At 48.1% G+C, this 19,740-nt stretch overlaps 1 protein-coding gene across 2 annotated transcripts in view; it reads left to right on the forward strand.

The window, feature by feature from the left end:
- The window catches only part of LOC116948270 (protein cornichon homolog 1-like), a 54,975-nt gene extending 35,358 nt beyond the window's left edge, over positions 1-19,617 (forward strand). Inside the window, exons 4-6 of one of the 2 annotated variants that reach the window (XM_032964771.2) lie at positions 6,971-7,083; positions 8,905-9,054; positions 18,752-19,617. In XM_032964771.2, the coding sequence (XP_032820662.1) occupies positions 6,971-7,083; positions 8,905-9,054; positions 18,752-18,860 (372 nt within the window). In that variant the 3' untranslated portion in view covers positions 18,861-19,617. Of the gene's footprint in view, positions 1-6,970; positions 7,084-8,904; positions 9,055-10,540; positions 16,630-18,751 lie in introns of those variants that run through there. The other variant, XM_032964773.2, reaches the window with a different exon arrangement.
- The last annotated feature ends 123 nt before the right edge of the window (positions 19,618-19,740 follow it).

The raw sequence follows: 19,740 nt of genomic DNA on the forward strand, positions 1-19,740 counted from the left end.
TGGCTCATAAAGACATTGGCACACAGAGGCAAATTTACATGGCACACAGAGGCAAATTTACATGGCACACAGAGGCAAATTTACATGGCACACAGAGGCAAATTTACATGGAGGTTACCAACCTTTGGCTCATAAAGACATTGGCACACAGAGGCAAATTTACATGGCACACAGAGGCAAATTTACATGGCACACAGAGGCAAATTTACATGGCACACAGAGGCAAATTTACATGGAGGTTACCAACCTTTGGCTCATAAAGACATTGGCACACAGAGGCAAATTTACATGGCACACAGAGGCAAATTTACATGGCACACAGAGGCAAATTTACATGGCACACAGAGGCAAATTTACATGGAGGTTACCAACCTTTGGCTCATAAAGACATTGGCACAGAGAGGCAAATTTACATGGCACACAGAGGCAAATTTACATGGAGGTTACCAACCTTTGGCTCATAAAGACATTGGCACACAGAGGCAAATTTACATGGCACACAGAGGCAAATTTACATGGAGGTTACCAACCTTTGGCTCATAAAGACATTGGCACACAGAGGCAAATTTACATGGCACACAGAGGCAAATTTACATGGCACACAGAGGCAAATTTACATGGCACACAGAGGCAAATTTACATGGAAGTTACCAACCTTTGGCTCATAAAGACATTGGCACACAGAGGCAAATTTACATGGCACACAGAGGCAAATTTACATGGCACACAGAGGCAAATTTACATGGCACACAGAGGCAAATTTACATGGAGGTTACCAACCTTTGGCTCATAAAGACATTGGCACACAGAGGCAAATTTACATGGCACACAGAGGCAAATTTACATGGCACACAGAGGCAAATTTACATGGCACACAGAGGCAAATTTACATGGAGGTTACCAACCTTTGGCTCATAAAGACATTGGCACACAGAGGCAAATTTACATGGCACACAGAGGCAAATTTACATGGCACACAGAGGCAAATTTACATGGCACACAGAGGCAAATTTACATGGAGGTTACCAACCTTTGGCTCATAAAGACATTGGCACACAGAGGCAAATTTACATGGCACACAGAGGCAAATTTACATGGCACACAGAGGCAAATTTACATGGCACACAGAGGCAAATTTACATGGAGGTTACCAACCTTTGGCTCATAAAGACATTGGCACACAGAGGCAAATTTACATGGCACACAGAGGCAAATTTACATGGCACACAGAGGCAAATTTACATGGCACACAGAGGCAAATTTACATGGAGGTTACCAACCTTTGGCTCATAAAGACATTGGCACACAGAGGCAAATTTACATGGCACACAGAGGCAAATTTACATGGCACACAGAGGCAAATTTACATGGCACACAGAGGCAAATTTACATGGAGGTTACCAACCTTTGGCTCATAAAGACATTGGCACACAAAGGCAAATTTACATGGAGGTTACCAACCTTTGGCTCATAAAGACATTGGCACACAGAGGCAAATTTACATGGAGGTTACCAACCTTTGGCTCATAAAGACATTGGCACACAGAGGCAAATTTACATGGCACACAGAGGCAAATTTACATGGCACACAGAGGCAAATTTACATGGCACACAGAGGCAAATTTACATGGAGGTTACCAACCTTTGGCTCATAAAGACATTGGCACACAGAGGCAAATTTACATGGCACACAGAGGCAAATTTACATGGCACACAGAGGCAAATTTACATGGCACACAGAGGCAAATTTACATGGAGGTTACCAACCTTTGGCTCATAAAGACATTGGCACACAGAGGCAAATTTACATGGCACACAGAGGCAAATTTACATGGCACACAGAGGCAAATTTACATGGCACACAGAGGCAAATTTACATGGAGGTTACCAACCTTTGGCTCATAAAGACATTGGCACAGAGAGGCAAATTTACATGGCACACAGAGGCAAATTTACATGGAGGTTACCAACCTTTGGCTCATAAAGACATTGGCACACAGAGGCAAATTTACATGGCACACAGAGGCAAATTTACATGGAGGTTACCAACCTTTGGCTCATAAAGACATTGGCACACAGAGGCAAATTTACATGGCACACAGAGGCAAATTTACATGGCACACAGAGGCAAATTTACATGGCACACAGAGGCAAATTTACATGGAGGTTACCAACCTTTGGCTCATAAAGACATTGGCACACAGAGGCAAATTTACATGGCACACAGAGGCAAATTTACATGGCACACAGAGGCAAATTTACATGGCACACAGAGGCAAATTTACATGGAGGTTACCAACCTTTGGCTCATAAAGACATTGGCACACAGAGGCAAATTTACATGGCACACAGAGGCAAATTTACATGGCACACAGAGGCAAATTTACATGGCACACAGAGGCAAATTTACATGGAGGTTACCAACCTTTGGCTCATAAAGACATTGGCACACAGAGGCAAATTTACATGGCACACAGAGGCAAATTTACATGGCACACAGAGGCAAATTTACATGGCACACAGAGGCAAATTTACATGGAGGTTACCAACCTTTGGCTCATAAAGACATTGGCACACAGAGGCAAATTTACATGGCACACAGAGGCAAATTTACATGGCACACAGAGGCAAATTTACATGGCACACAGAGGCAAATTTACATGGAGGTTACCAACCTTTGGCTCATAAAGACATTGGCACACAGAGGCAAATTTACATGGCACACAGAGGCAAATTTACATGGCACACAGAGGCAAATTTACATGGCACACAGAGGCAAATTTACATGGAGGTTACCAACCTTTGGCTCATAAAGACATTGGCACACAGAGGCAAATTTACATGGAGGTTACCAACCTTTGGCTCATAAAGACATTGGCACACAGAGGCAAATTTACATGGAGGTTACCAACCTTTGGCTCATAAAGACATTGGCACACAGAGGCAAATTTACATGGCACACAGAGGCAAATTTACATGGCACACAGAGGCAAATTTACATGGCACACAGAGGCAAATTTACATGGCACACAGAGGCAAATTTACATGGAGGTTACCAACCTTTGGCTCATAAAGACATTGGCACACAGAGGCAAATTTACATGGCACACAGAGGCAAATTTACATGGCACACAGAGGCAAATTTACATGGCACACAGAGGCAAATTTACATGGCACACAGAGGCAAATTTACATGGAGGTTACCAACCTTTGGCTCATAAAGACATTGGCACACAGAGGCAAATTTACATGGCACACAGAGGCAAATTTACATGGCACACAGAGGCAAATTTACATGGCACACAGAGGCAAATTTACATGGAGGTTACCAACCTTTGGCTCATAAAGACATTGGCACACAGAGGCAAATTTACATGGCACACAGAGGCAAATTTACATGGCACACAGAGGCAAATTTACATGGAGGTTACCAACCTTTGGCTCATAAAGACATTGGCACACAGAGGCAAATTTACATGGCACACAGAGGCAAATTTACATGGCACACAGAGGCAAATTTACATGGCACACAGAGGCAAATTTACATGGAGGTTACCAACCTTTGGCTCATAAAGACATTGGCACACAGAGGCAAATTTACATGGCACACAGAGGCAAATTTACATGGCACACAGAGGCAAATTTACATGGCACACAGAGGCAAATTTACATGGAGGTTACCAACCTTTGGCTCATAAAGACATTGGCACACAGAGGCAAATTTACATGGCACACAGAGGCAAATTTACATGGCACACAGAGGCAAATTTACATGGAGGTTACCAACCTTTGGCTCATAAAGACATTGGCACACAGAGGCAAATTTACATGGCACACAGAGGCAAATTTACATGGCACACAGAGGCAAATTTACATGGAGGTTACCAACCTTTGGCTCATAAAGACATTGGCACACAGAGGCAAATTTACATGGCACACAGAGGCAAATTTACATGGCACACAGAGGCAAATTTACATGGAGGTTACCAACCTTTGGCTCATAAAGACATTGGCACACAGAGGCAAATTTACATGGCACACAGAGGCAAATTTACATGGCACACAGAGGCAAATTTACATGGAGGTTACCAACCTTTGGCTCATAAAGACATTGGCACACAGAGGCAAATTTACATGGCACACAGAGGCAAATTTACATGGCACACAGAGGCAAATTTACATGGAGGTTACCAACCTTTGGCTCATAAAGACATTGGCACACAGAGGCAAATTTACATGGAGGTTACCAACCTTTGGCTCATAAAGACATTGGCACACAGAGGCAAATTTACATGGAGGTTACCAACCTTTGGCTCATAAAGACATTGGCACACAGAGGCAAATTTACATGGAGGTTACCAACTTTAAATATTCTACAACGAAGCCTTGAGCTTCACCAAGTGCCACAAGTTTCAGGTAATCAGCAGATAAACATTATCAAGTAACAATATAACGGCATTAATTAATTGTTCAATTGGACCTGATTGTTTTGTTATGCCCTGATATGGACTTCATGTGCTTTGCTGTTGATAATTAGAATCCTTCACTCAGGAGAAGTCTCACCAAGCTCATTTCCAGGAGGGTTCTGAGTCTGATGTGTGGCAGATTAATTTTTTGGGCATGTTTTTTTATTCGTGAAGAAAACTCAAGCATACATGGGGAAAACATGCAGAACTTTGGGCGTACCACCTACTTACCATACTGCCTCCTAGAGGCTCCACGTCATTGCTTGGTAGATGGTCATCTGTTCCATCTCTGTGTGATCCACCAACCCCGCATTAAAGTCGCTGGATTACAGGAACACACCTCACCCAGCCGATGGGCAGGGTTACTGCTAAACTTGACATCGGATCTGAGGAGACCACCAATACCCAAAACTGAGAACTCAAACAGAACATCTGTTGTCTTTGTTAAAGCTCATGTTTGCAAGTTGACTCTGCAAGGGAAAAGTAAAGAATTAAATACAACTTATGTATCCAGGAGAACAAGACTGAGTCTCAAGATACCGCTTTAGTGGGGCCCTGCGCTGGGATTTGATGCCCAATTATTTTTGGGGGGGAATAAACCGCCTCGTTGGAATTCCACTTTGCCAATGCTGAAATATAGAAGTGCGTTGCGTATTCACCAATTACCTAATTGGGTAGTGCCACGTTGTAATATCGTCCCCAATTATGAAACTCAATGTCGAAGTCAAAGTGATTTCTTGCTCCAATAAGCGGGTTTTCCTGTTTCCAGCCCCAAGCCAGAGGTCCCAATTCCTCATTACCTTGGCAGGGGCGAGTCTATTCATAGGTCAATTGCTGTGGGCTTCCCCACAAAGTAGTATTCGCTTTATCGGCCCCAGCGGGGCGATCGGGCTCAGTGAACCCCCAACCAGGATTTGAACTCGCAACCTTCCGACTGCGACTCGCTTATTCTGCCCCTGAGCCACCTGTGAGTCTAGCGCAGGCTGTCGTCGTCTGTGAAGCACAGCAGCGGCCTGGTGACAGCCTCACGCGATGTGGGCATGGCGTGAATACCTCGAATGTTGCCGATGACACGATGATTTGGTTTGTCGCCTTGCAAAACACTCATCGCGCAGCACAGCTGTTGCGTCCCGAGTTCACCGCTTACGCTGATGTTGCTGGGAAATGTTGCGCCCACAAGGCACGTACGCCGATTGACTAAAATATAAAACGGACCTTTTATATACCGATATTTAAAAACAAAACTTGGCATTTTTGTTCTCGTAAATGTCTTCCTTGGTCCCAAAGTACGTCCACAATTCTCAGCCACACGTAACCGTTTTTATTGCGCGATTTAACCTTCAACTTTCCACTCAATTAATTGACCAGCACAATTATCGGTCACCACCTAAAGCTGGCAAAGGGCGATGAGGACATTGCCCGGAATGTGCTTGATCGCATCCGAGTTTGGAAGCTGAGCAGGGTTGAGCCTGCATAGTGCTTCAATGGACGATCTACAGGTTATTGTTGTTGTGTTTTTTTATAGCAAATATCCAGGATTGCCTCATCGAGTCTCAGTGACGACCCTGCATTGAGACATTTGTCCACTTGATAGTCAAGACGTTGTTTTGCTGTTGTGTGTGGAAGGAAGTCCGATTGCCCGGGGAGAAAGCCGCACACACACACAGGGGGAGAGCGCTCCTGCACAGACGCGCCCATGGACGCACTTGGCCACCTTGCGGACTCGCGGGTGCAGGAGTTTCATAGATTTATGCGATCCTCCAAGATTTGCCTTCAAAGCACTGGATGAGAGCGCATTTCTGAGGCGTGACACATTTCTTAGCTGGCACTAATAATGTCCTCAGATCGAATCCAGGCATCCGCCAGTGATTTAACCGTGTTCTTAGGTCGAGTGCGTTGATGATGTCAGCCCGGTCACTAGTGAATGCATACACACACAAAAAAACACCTTATGTTAAATTTCCTTCTGCACTTAATGTAGCTCAATTCGAGCTACGAGAATTAAATATTGATTTCAGTGTCATGCGACGCCCATTACTCTCATGCAGAAGAAGTTGGGAAGCTGCTTCCATTTACTGTGCGGGCCAGAGTTCTGTCAGAGGCGGTTCTACGTGGGACATTTTCTAACACCACGTGATGTGCTGCTCTACGAGCTTGGAAGAGATTTTTCATCCTCAGTTTAACACGTAGTAGTGGTAGGCTTTCGCCTACCAGCCAATTAGTAAGGTTTGTCACGTAAACAACACGTGCCAATCAGAGTAAACCCACAACATTAACAATTCGAGTACCAACCTCATCAGGCGACAGCCAGAGTTGTGGAGAAATCCTCATCCTGTTTCGGTCTTCATTTCTTCATCCTGCGTGCCACGATTGCAAAAGCACAATGGGGATACAATTGAGAAAGATCGACTTTTAAAAACAACAAAAAGTTCTGGATCACTGCCGTGCGCCATGACGCTCGGCTGAACCCTGCGCCCTCGTCCCTGCCCTCTCGTCCCGAGCAGCTGGCGCTCCCGGAGTACTTCATCCACTGCCTCTTCTGCGTGATGTTCCTGTGCGCTCTGGAGTGGCTGGCCCTTGCTGTCAACCTTCCCTTGTTCTGCTACCACAGCTGGAGGTGAAGTCTTCGTGCCCGCGCGTGTGGGCGTGCGTGCATGTATGGGTGTGTGTGGGCGTGTATGGGTGTGTGTGCGTGCATGTATGGGTGTGTGTGTGTATGGGTGTGTGTGTGGGCGTGTATGGGTGTGTGCGTGTATGGGTGTGTGTGTGTGTATGGGTGTGTGTGTGGGCGTGTATGGGTGTGTGCGTGTATGGGTGTGTGTGTGGGCGTGTATGGGTGTGTGTGTGTGCGTGTATGGGTGTGTGTGTGTGTATGGGTGTGTGTGTGGGCGTGTATGGGTGTGTGTGTATGGGTGTGTGTGTGGGCGTGTATGGGTGTGTGTGTGTGGGTGTGTGTGTATGGGTGTGTGTGTATGGGTGTGTGGGCGTGTATGGGTGTGTGTGTGTATGGGTGTGTGTGTGGGTGTGTGTGGGCGTGTATGGGTGTGTGTGTGGGCGTGTATGGGTGTGTGCGTGTATGGGTGTGTGTGTGTGTGTGTGTATGGGTGTGTGTGTGTGGGTATGTGTGTGTGGGTGTGTGTGGGTGTGTGCGTGTATGGGTGTGTGTGTGTGTATGGGTGTGTGTGTGGGCGTGTATGGGTGTGTGCGTGTATGGGTGTGTGTGTGGGCGTGTATGGGTGTGTGTGTGTGCGTGTATGGGTGTGTGTGTGGGCGTGTATGGGTGTGTGCGTGTATGGGTGTGTGTGTGTGTGTGTATGGGTGTGTGTGTGTGGGTATGTGTGTGTGGGTGTGTGTGGGTGTGTGCGTGTATGGGTGTGTGTGTGTGTATGGGTGTGTGTGTGGGCGTGTATGGGTGTGTGCGTGTATGGGTGTGTGTGTGGGCGTGTATGGGTGTGTGTGTATGGGTGTGTGTGTGGGCGTGTATGGGTGTGTGTGTATGGGTGTGTGTGTGGGCGTGTATGGGTGTGTGTGTGTGGGTGTGTGTGTATGGGTGTGTGTGTATGGGTGTGTGGGCGTGTATGGGTGTGTGTGTGTGTGGGCGTGTATGGGTGTGTGTGTGGGCGTGTATGGGTGTGTGCGTGTATGGGTGTGTGTGTGTGTATGGGTGTGTGTGTGTGGGTATGTGTGTGTGGGTGTGTGTGGGTGTGTGTGTATGGGCGTGTGTGTGTGGGTGTGTGTGTATGGGTGTGTGTATGGGTGTGTGTGTGTATGGGCGTGTGTGTGTGGGTGTGTGTGTGTGTATGGGTGTGTGTGTGGGTGTGTGTGGGTGTGTGTGTATGGGTGTGTGTGTGTGTGTATGGGTGTGTGTGTGTGGGTGTGTGTGAATGGGTGTGTGTGTGTATGGGTGTGTGTGTGTGTGTATGGGTGTGTGTGTGGGTGTATGTGTGTGGGTGTGTGTGTATGGGTGTGTGTGTGTGGGCACGGTGCTGGTCACCCACCCCTTCGTGTGTCGCGCCGGCCTTCGTAGGTGCTACTCGCTAACAGCGCTTGCCCCGACAGCCAGTTAAAGACTATTCGGGGGATCTTTGTCTTTGTGTACATGTGTGGAGCGGTCACATCGCGGTTGGCGTGCTGCGCTACAAACCCGGTAACCCGAGTTGCACTCACGATCACGGCGAACACCAGTGACGATTTTCTGAACCAATTCTGGGCCTCCCCTAGGTCGACTCAGCCTCAAACGAGTGCCCAGTGCGGTGTGTGGTAAGCATCGTGATTTGGAGGGACAAAGGCGGTCAGGCATGTTCCTGGCCACCCACCCACCCCTCGCGTGTCGTGTCGGCTTTCATCGGTGCTAATCGCAAACAGCACTTGCTCCAACAGTCTGTTAAGGACTACACGGGGTATCTTATTTGTCTTTTGTGTGGACAACAACACCCAGGTTCATGCAGAGCCCGGACAAGCAGTCGGCGGCGGACGCCACGCACGACCCCAGTACGGCGACGCAGGCCGAGGTGCTGGCGTACTGCCGACGAGAGGGCTGGTGCAAGCTGGGCTTCTACCTGCTCTCATACTTCTACTACCTGTACAAGTGAGCAGAGCGCAGAGGCGTCTGGAGATGTATTTATATATAAATGGGTATTAAAATTGCCATTCAAAAACCCGGAATACAAAGCAGATTCCGAAGAGGGGAAGACAAATAGGAAATGGCGCGTGGTATGTATGTTGAACTTCTTTCGCACCGTACGTAACCAACCGTGCTAGTAGGAGGTGCGGAGCGATACACCCTCAAAATGAGGGACCGACTGGGGCCGTCTAAGATCGCTGCCCTACCGCAGTAGGGATAACGATGGGGAGCAATGCAGGACGATGATTTTGTTTGAACTCGTTGATTCCTTCAGGAGATTGGGCCCAGACCGTCCACACGCCGAGTGTGGGATCCGTGCCGGCCGTGCCCGCGTTGCTCCCTTCCCAGAGGCTGACCCAGCTGTGGTGCAGCAGCTGTGGTGGTGCAGCAGCTGTGGTTGTGCAGCAGCTGTTGTGGTGCAGCAGCTGTTGTGGTGCAGCTGCTGTGGTGCAGCTGATGTGCAGCAGCTGTAGTGCAGCTGCTGTGGTGCAGCTGCTGTGGTGCAGCTGCTGTGGTGCAGCTGTAGTGGTGCAATTGTGGTGCAGCTGTGGTGCAGCTGCTGTGGTGCAGCTGTGGTGTAGCTGTGGTGCAGTTGTGGTGCAGCTGTGGTGTAGCTGTGGTGCAGCTGCTGTGCAGCTGTGGTGCAGTTGTGGTGCAGCTGTGGTGCAGCTGTGGTGCAGTTGTGGTGCAGCTGCTGTGGTGCAGCTGTGCCCATCGGGGGCTCTGCCGGCCTGGTGGAAGTCTCCTCCAGCCAATGGGGCACGGCGCTTAACGTCCTGAAAGAAATCAAAACCAGCATACGAATATCTGAATCAGTGACTGTATTTATACTGGAGGAATCTGATGAACTATAAAGCTCTTGTTCACAGATGTTCAGTTGTATTACTCAACATTCACAGACTACAACTCAATACAACCCGATATGAATAGACAAAAAAATTCAATGCTAACAAGGGTACCAAAACCAATGCTCACGGATGAACATAATTCAATAGAAAAGTAATCATGGAATTGAACACTAATAGACTAAACGGACACAACATTTCTACACTCAAACCAATACCAATAGAGTTGAAAACAAACATACCAAATAAACCCGAACACAGAGACTAATATAACCTAATGGAGACGAATGGAACCCAACAATATACTCATTGACCCCGGTACAAATACGTCAGATAGACTAATAGAATCCAATAATAATAACGATAAACTAAAATCACACAATATTACCAGACATATACGAACGCAATTGACTCCATCAATTGTGAGGATACAGTCGAAGCTAACCACGCTGAGGCAGAAGCTCGCTCGTCAGTCGGTGGATTGAAGCAGATCACGAAATTCGCTTTTCTCTACGGTACGCCAAACATCCAGACACGCGCCGTTCTTCTGCGTCAGGCAGCTGTGATGACATCCGCCTCCCTCCCCTCCCGTGTCCCATGTGCAGCATGGTCTACAACATGATGAGTCCTGCGTAAAGGACTCGCAGATGGGCCGTGCTCCGGCTCCGCCGGCGGCTCGACAAAGACTTCCAGGGACGGTGCAACGTCAAAAGAAGACGTGGAGCAAGAGGGAGGGAGAGAGGGGAAGAGTGGAAGTGGTGTCTTCCTGTGGTGAACATCCTTCAGACTCCTCCCGCTCGCACACACCTGGCCAGCGGTGACGATTACCCCTTCAGCTCCTCCACCCGCACCTCTCTCGTCCATGTCCGAGTCTTCCAACGCGGGACTTCCACGCGGCGTTTTCCACCGCCTGTGTGGACGACGGCACGGGGTGGGTGGAGCGCTTCCTCGCCACGCGTGTCGACCCGCAGCCTGGCGCCTGTCCGTGAGTGGCCATCGCCTGCCGACAGCTCGGCGTGTCCCACCGAGTGCCGTCTCGGGCACGGCTGGGAGAACTTGAAGGCCGACGCGTGACTTCGATTCACAGGGGTCCCCTTGAGCTGCTTGGATCCACAATACTTTGCCGACATCTGCGTATTCCTGGTGCCGCCACCGCGTGCTTATGTGACAGCGCAAGCGAAACAACATTTTATTTAACCAGCTGACGGCCTGCAGAGATTCATCATCTCAGGGGTCGGGAACCGATGGGCCATGGTCGTATCACTCCACACGGCCCACGGTCAGGCGAAAAGGCCTACAACTTGTAAACAGCCCGCAAACCATACTTACCCACAGCAAGCATCAGAGCCGCGCTAATTGGGTACTCGGGCGGGTGGGGGTCAATGTTTTGAACCCGCTACTAACACTGTGTCTCTAATGTTAGCGCGCTCATTCACCTGTAAAGTTCACCCAGAATCGTTTTGCACATTATTATTGGATAGCTCTAAGCTGTGCGTGTGTGTCGATGTGTGGTTCCACGATATGGTGTCTCAAAATCCGATGTTGTCCACAGTAAGGGAAGGATTCCCTGCCCCCGGTGTGAGTTGATCTATGCTGGGGCCGGGGTGGGGGACATTTTCCGCAGACCAAACCTGGACACGTTTCTCAGTCAGCCGACATCGATATCACAACCTATGTATTCATTGTGACTGCAATAAAGTTGAACGCTATACCGGCAGATCTCGGTCACAAACGATCCTTGCCACTTTAACACAGACGCCAGTTTGCAGGCTGTCAGGGTCAAAGCTGGGCAGGTGGCAACCCTCGCGTGCCCGTGTAAGCCATCAACCTCTCCGTGTGAGCTCACAATACAAAAGTGAATGGCTCGGCGAGTGATTCGAGCAATATCCCTCCTTCAGAGCAGAAAGAGGGCACGGGAGCGCTATCTGGTGTGGAGTTGGATATTGCACATCATGTCAACTGCATCGCTCTACGAGTCCACTTTCTAGACAACGTCAAGGCACCACCAAGCCGTCACTCGTTCTAGATGGGTCGTTGGCAGCGTCGTGAACCTGACGACCTAAGTTCAATTCCTGGCCTTGGCTAATACCCGTGGCGTGAACTGGGCCTGGCCCACCACACCCACCACACCCGTTCACCAACCAACATTGACGAGTATGGTGAAGTATGGTCAAACAACCCCACGATGGACGTAGCTCTGGGAGGCCTTCATCGAGCAGTGGATTGAGAAAGGGCTAAAAATAGTTATAGTTGGTTAGGAAAAAAAACTGTCAATTTCATTCAAAAGAAATTCGTGTGACGTTTCTGCAAATGTTTTAAGACAACACAGGGTAAATAAAGTGTGATCCCCAACTATAAGTCAATCTCTTTGCCATCTCTGAACTATGAAAAGGTACGTCGGCCGAAACGTTAACCTACTGTATCTGTCTCTGTTATAAGGCGTTGTTAAGGCGCCGCGGTGGCTGAGATGTTAACTCCTTCGCCTGGTACACAGGAGGTTGCGCGGACTGCACCGAGGTTGGCACAGTGGCAAGCACAATTAGTGCGCCTTCCAGTCATCTCAGTCAGTCAACCCTTGGCACAGTGGCAAGCACAATTAGTGCGCCTTCCAGTCATGTCAGTCAGTCAACCCTTGGCACCTGCTGGGTCTGTTCCGTCACCTTCTGCTGGCGAGTCTTCGACACTTTGACATGTGGCCTCAAAGTGCACCTAGCCTGGCACAATCGCCGTGGTGACGTCACCGTCCCTTTGTGGTGAACGACGGTTGTTGTTGTTGTGTACCGGGGTGGCTTTCCCGTTTACCAACACGTTGTTGTGTACATTTATATTCGGGCTGCAATTAATGAGTAATTGTATACGTCACTCACATTCCTCCGTAGTCGATAGTGAATCGAGCAGAAGTTAACAACGCTTGTGTTCATTTTTACAGTCCGGTACCGTGTTGAACAGAGCATCTTGGGAATGTTATCGCCATCATTGGCTGATGATCCCTGAGCCACAAAGCGGCACCCGAATGAGAAAGGTGGGGGCAGGGGTGGCAGAGTAGTTTGCTCATTGTCCTTAAGGGAACCCGGCAACCTGAGTTCAATTCCGGGCCATGGCGAGTGGCATTTGAACCAGTCTTCACCCCCCCCCTCCCCTACTTCACCAACCCACGCAGACAAGCCTGGTGAAGCAGGGTTATAACAACCCAATGACTAACACACACACCCACCTGGGGAGGAGGCATTCATCCAGCAGTGCGTTGACAAAGGGCTGTGAATAATTTATGAGTGAGACTAGGCTTTCGTATTGTATAAGACAAGGGCTTTATTAACGGATGCGGTGAGGGTTCTGTGTTAATTGGGGCGTGCGTTTTGTGTCAGATTTGACACGCGCTAAGTAATATCATTCATGTGCTGCATTTTGAGGAGTACTGCAGGAACAAAACAAACATTAAAGTGGATTTTTACCGTTTGCAGTGTGGCAATTCCACATTCCTGCAGCAGGGCTGCTTCTACTCAAAGAACTTCGTCCACTAGAGAGTCGTAGTCATTCACTGTCCACTAGAGAGTCGTAGTTATTCACTGGTCACTAGAGAGTCGTAGTTATTCACTGTCCACTAGAGAGTCGTAGTTATTCACTGTTCACTAGAGAGTCGTAGTTATTCACTGTCCACTAGAGAGTCGTAGTTATTCACTGTCCACTAGAGAGTCGTAGTCATTCACTGTTCACTAGAGAGTCGTAGTAATTCACTGTCCACTAGAGAGTCGTAGTTATTCACTGTCCACTAGAGAGTCGTAGTCATTCACTGTTCACTAGGGAGTCGTAGTCATTCACTGTCCACTAGAGAGTTGTAGTTATTCACTGTTCACTAGAGAGTCGTAGTCATTCACTGTTCACTAGAGAGTCGTAGTCATTCACTGTCCACTAGAGAGTCGTAGTTGTTCACTGTCCACTAGAGAGTCGTAGTTATTCACTGTCCACTAGAGAGTCGTAGTCATTCACTGTTCACTAGAGAGTCGTAGTCATTCACTGTCCACTAGAGAGTCGTAGTCATTCACTGTTCACTAGAGAGTCGTAGTCATTCACTGTCCACTAGAGAGTCATAGTTATTCACTGTCCACTAGAGAGTCGTAGTTAATCACTGTCCACTAGAGAGTCGTAGTTATTCACTGTTCACTAGAGAATCGTAGTCATTCACTGTTCACTAGAGAGTCTAGTCATTCACTGTCCACTAGAGAGTCGTAGTTATTCACTGTCCACTAGAGAGTCGTAGTCATTCACTGTTCACTAGAGAGTCGTAGTAATTCACTGTCCACTAGAGAGTCGTAGTTATTCACTGTCCACTAGAGAGTCGTAGACATTCACTGTCCACTAGAGAGTCGTAGTCATTCACTGTCCACTAGAGAGTCGTAGTTATTCACTGTCCATTAGAGAGTCGTAGTCATTCACTGTCCACGAGAGAGTCGTAGACATTCACTGTCCACTAGAGAGTCGTAGTATTCACTGTCCACTAGAGAGTCGTAGTTATTCACTGTCCACTAGAGAGTCGTAGTTATTCACCATCCACTAGAGAGTCGTAGTTATTCACTGTCCACTAGAGAGTCGTAGTTATTCACTGTCCACTAGAGAGTCGTAGTCATTCACTGTTCACTAGAGAGTCGTTGTTATTCACTGTCCACTAGAGAGTCGTAGTTATTCACTGTCCACTAAAGAGTCGTAGTTATTCACTGTCCACTAAAGAGTCGTAGTCATTCACTGTTCACTAGAGAGTCGTAGTCATTCACTGTCCACTAGAGAGTCGTAGTCATTCACTGTCCACTAGAGAGTCGTAGTCATTCACTGTCCACTAGAGAGTCGTAGTTATTCACTGTCCACTAGAGAGTCGTAGTTATTCACTGTCCACTAGAGAGTCGTAGTCATTCACTGTCCACTAGAGAGTCGTAGTTATTCACTGTCCACTAAAGAGTCGTAGTTATTCACTGTCCACTAGAGAGTCGTAGTTATTCCCTGTCCACTAGAGAGTCGTAGTTATTCACTGTCCACTAGAGAGTCGTAGTTATTCACTGTCCACTAGAGAGTCGTAGTCATTCACCGTCCCCGGCCAACTTCAAGACCCTCTGACATCCGGCCACTGTGGCATCTAGCCGGATTCTGTCAACCTAACTCAAGCGAGTTCACACACTGTGAGACATTAATGAAAGATGCCCCAGTGTTCTATCCGAGGAACGATTGCACATTGGACGAGACGATGATTGTGTGCCGGATTAGCTGAAGGTTCTGACACGTGAGATGTTGACGATATTCTGTTGGGTGGAATGAACGTTCTCTACCGGATTTTACGCAGCTTTCATGTTGCATGTGACAAGGGTTCTGTACTTCATGCGACAAGGTTTCTGTATTTCATGAGACATGGGTTCTGTACTTCATGCGACAAGGTTTCTGTATTTCATGAGACATGGGTTCTGTACTTCATGCGACAAGGGTTCTGCATTGGATAAGGATTCCGTGTTAGATGGGAATAATTATTCTGAATTGGACGATACGTGGGTTGTATTGGATTAGAGACAGATTTTGCATTGGTTGAGACATGAGTCATCGGTTGTATGAGATAATGAGTCTGTATCTCGCGAAAACGATGGTTCTGTGTTTGACAAGACAATGGTTTTGTGTTGAAGGAGACGAGTGTACGAGCACAAGTGGCAGTAGTTATTTATTTATTTACCCAGGAAATCCCCACTGAGTCATATGACTCTTTGTCGGGAGGGTAGTACATTGGGTTTTTAATTTTAAGATGTTTTCAGCCAATTAATGAGTTGTTTATGCAAGTGAGTGGAACCCCGAGCACCCAGAGAAAACCGACGCGCACGATGGGGCAAAATTATATCTCTGTACAGATGTAAACAGATGACGATTAGTTCACTTGCTGGACTCCACAGTGCTGGATTACAGGCCACGTATGTATGTTCAACTTATTTCGCACTGTACGTAGCCAACTTTGCTAATCTGAGGTGCGGGGGATGGACAACAAACTTAACACGAACGCAACCCTAAATAAATGAGTTTTCAACTTGGACTTAAAAGTGCACAGCGCCCAGTGGCTTCCTATTATCGGAAGGAAGAGCGTTCCAGACGGCCGCAGAACCCCATTGAAAGCGCGCGATGCAGTGACCGCGTGCAGCACAGCCACCACCGCCCGATTCACGCCTGTACTGTGCTGGGAAGTGCAATAGTGTTGTGTATCATTGAGGAATGGATGACCACAGTGGCATGTGCCGATGTGAGAATTCCCATTTTTAAAAGTAAATTTGATAATGGACGCAGTGATGTCCCCTTACGAACCCCTCAGTACACTTTGTCTGTTTGTGTATAGCGCGTTTATAGCTCCACGCATCTCCATCCCTTCACATGTCTGTCAATGACAGTGGTGATGCCTTTTACGTAATTACCCAGCCGTGCACCAGGCAATTAATGTATCCTTACGTCTCTCGTGAAATACCAGGCATCCATCAATAAGTGTGCGGTCAACCTATCGTTCCTTTACTAATGCTTCATTAATCTCAACGGACATGTATATGTATGTATATATATAAAATTTATGAATTTCTTTTAAAACCTACAACAAAATTGCAGGGTGGTCTAAGCGTGCTTTGTACAACATTTGTATTAAAACCAATGTATTCACAAATAACTTGTAAACAACAGAAACCCAGTCACGTTTATTTTGTCTTTGTGTTTAACCTGAGTCGCGGAATGTCTGTCAGCACATGTCAATTGAAATCACAGCGTCTTTATGATTTGTGCTGAGAATCCCACGTTTCTACGGGAAGGAACAGTCGATCCATAGGGACGTCACTTCCTGCTAATGTCTGCAGATTCTCAAAGTGGGACTCAATTTGAAAGTGTGATGGTCATGTGCCATTTAGCTCAATTCCCAACCATCAACTGCAGCACCACACCGTGTGGGGCACTGAAGCCGGTGGTGACATCGGGCACCGTCACGGGGAGGTCGCCCGAGGCGGGGTGGCGGTTCGTGTTCCGCCACGAGCTTCCAGAGCCACGGTGACATTTCGCTCACACGCGAACACAAAAACCTCTCAACCGACCAATCAACCAGCCCATTACGCGTCGCCTTTATTAAGGCCGAGTGCCACTGTCCCACGTGCGCCCATCAATACCGAGGAGGCTCCCGCTGGGAGCTGGGAGCCTCCTCGGTATTGGAGACGCGACGTGGATCACTACACCCGGCACCCCGGGTCGGTCCCTGTCTCCGTACGGACTTGGAGAAGTGACTTTCTCCGTCGCCGGTCTCGCTGGCCTTCTGCGCGGTGGCTTGCCTGCTCCCCCACCTGTGCCCGTCAGAAGTTTTGGCCGAATGTTTGTTTCGCGCAGCAGGAGGCGAAGCGGCAGGCGACAGGTGAATACAAAGCGCCGGCTGCACAAGACGATGCCTCCGTGCTCTCTCTTCGGGCCCTTTTTTATCTCTCGCTCATGAAAGCGGGGACAAAATGTACGATAACATGAAAGGGAAATGTCAAAAGTATTTGGCTCAAATGAGCATCGGCGTGTGTCGTCCCCTAGCACGAGTGAGTATTATCCAAAACACTGTTTTACTTCCACTACAAGTAACGTTCATTCATTAATGGATGAGCTGAACCTTCCCTTGGGCCTCTACGGGCACAACAGCAAATTCATGTCGGGGCACGCTGACTTCCTGCTCAAACGATCAGCGGGACAACACTCGTCTTCATTGATAGCCCTGAGCCATCCGTGGAAATTCCACATTCTTCTGGCGGGGGGAAAGTCTTCATGACAATCAATGCTGACTTCTCAAAAAGCGGTCTTCAATTAACATCGCGATGCGGTTTTCGAGATGCTTTGCCCTTCACCGGTGGCGGAGCAGCGACATTATCAGCTCAGGCCGTGCAGGTGGGGACCCAAGACTGCTCTAATTTCGTCAAAATCAAACGTGGAACGTAAATGAAATCATTTTCGTTAACATTAATTTAAACCGCGTTTTAAATGCGTGTTGTTGTTATTGAAGACAAATCTCATGGTGGTTGTCAAGGAGGCCCCAACTCGTAGCCCTGCCCACAGGGGGTGTGGGCAAGGCCCCCCCGCCCCCCCCCCCCAGGCTCGCTCCGTTGCTGCCCTCCGCGAGCAGCGACGAGACCCAAGGCGAGAGGGCGCCTCCACTCCCCCCTCCCTGCGGCGTCTCCCCTTGCACCCGTGGGCAGGTGGCGGCCACCGCCACCATCCTCGGTTGCCGACCGATGGAGGGTCATGAGTAACCGCCAGCTGAGACGAGACGCCGTTCTCGAGCTGCGCCACTCGCTTTCGTTTCTCAAAGGGGCAATGTCGAGGCTCTCTCTGTGCTCACATTCACGTGCGTGCACAATTAAAGACGCCTTGTACGTATGTTGAACTTCTTTCGCACCGCACGAAGCCAACCGTGCTCATCGGAGGCGCCTTACGTCACTGCGCCGCCGGATGACGGCCTCGCCGCGCCGTGCGTGTCGCTGGGGGTTACTTGACCATACTTCACCATGCCGGTCGGTGCGGGGTAGGTGAACGTGGGAAATATTGACACTGGCTCGTAATACGACACGATGATGGATGTCGCTGCAACACTCTGTGGCATTCGCACGGTGATTTGTGATTTCGCTATTGGTGATGTTTTGTCACGAGACCAAAATATTTGACACTCGGCGCTGAGCTCCGAGGTGGCTGGGACATAGCAGAGGACAGACATCAGGTTAGGTGGAACCTTGAAGCCATTTGTGGGCACCTTTGAGTCGTGTCGTGTTGTAACGATGTTTTGTTTTTTCCCTCAGGTGCTCTGGTGTCCTCCCACGTGGCTTAATGCTCATCAATGGAATTGGCCAAAACACAACAAAACACAACCAATACAGTTCGACACGTCGCGACCAATATCATCCATAATAGAGATTTTTTTCAGGGTTAGATCGCGTAAATATATAAATGTGTTAAATCTTGACTTACAGGTTTCGTGACTGCGGGAATTCATATTCTTTGGGTCTTTCGGTAAAGTCACGTAGATAGGTTCAAATGAATACAAATAAAATAAAACTACGACGTTTTGATCACAACACGAGCGATCGTCATGAGGAGGAAAAAAGAGGGTCCCCTTCGTAACTTTACCGAAAGACCCAAAGAATATAAATGTGTCGTTAGAACTCGCCACCACCCGATTTTGATCATGTTGAAGTTCTGTGGAAAACTAGCTACTACTGGCCAAAACTAGCTACTACTAGCTACTACTGGCCAACACCAGATGACGCATTTTGGCGTCATCTGGTCGAGCACCAATTGGGTCGAGGCTCAAAAGAAAGCCGTCCCTTGGTGTGGACCAATCAGTTTCAAGGACAATGCATATATTATCATAGTATGTTTTTTGTTTGCATTTTGACTGCAGGTATTGTGGTTAATGCAGACATGAAACCTTGTAAAAAGGTTTCAATTTTGTTGCCAGAAAAAAGGGGAAAAACCCTATTATTATATTTTGGTACTGGCAAAGGAGATCTAATGATGTAGTCACTCTGTTGTTGTATCCTCAAATCTTGTAACTCTATTTTAACCCACTTCCCAATGTGGTATCGACTGCAAACATGGTATACTTATGTTATACTGATGACAATACTATATTCTATCATCAAAAATAAAATAGTTTTTAAACATTCTTTTTATTTGTTATGTTTCGGCTTGGGTCTAATTGTCGACGCTCAACTGACGTTGTCTGTAAATGACCACGGTCCCCTTGCGTTCTGGCAAGCTTCGGGGACCACTTCCTGGAGTCGTGGAG

Source organism: Petromyzon marinus, chromosome 33 (assembly GCF_048934315.1).
Source record: "Petromyzon marinus isolate PM22_M1 ecotype Great Lakes invasive population chromosome 33, UKy_Petmar_22M1.pri1.0, whole genome shotgun sequence".
Lineage (NCBI taxonomy): Eukaryota > Metazoa > Chordata > Hyperoartia > Petromyzontiformes > Petromyzontidae > Petromyzon > Petromyzon marinus.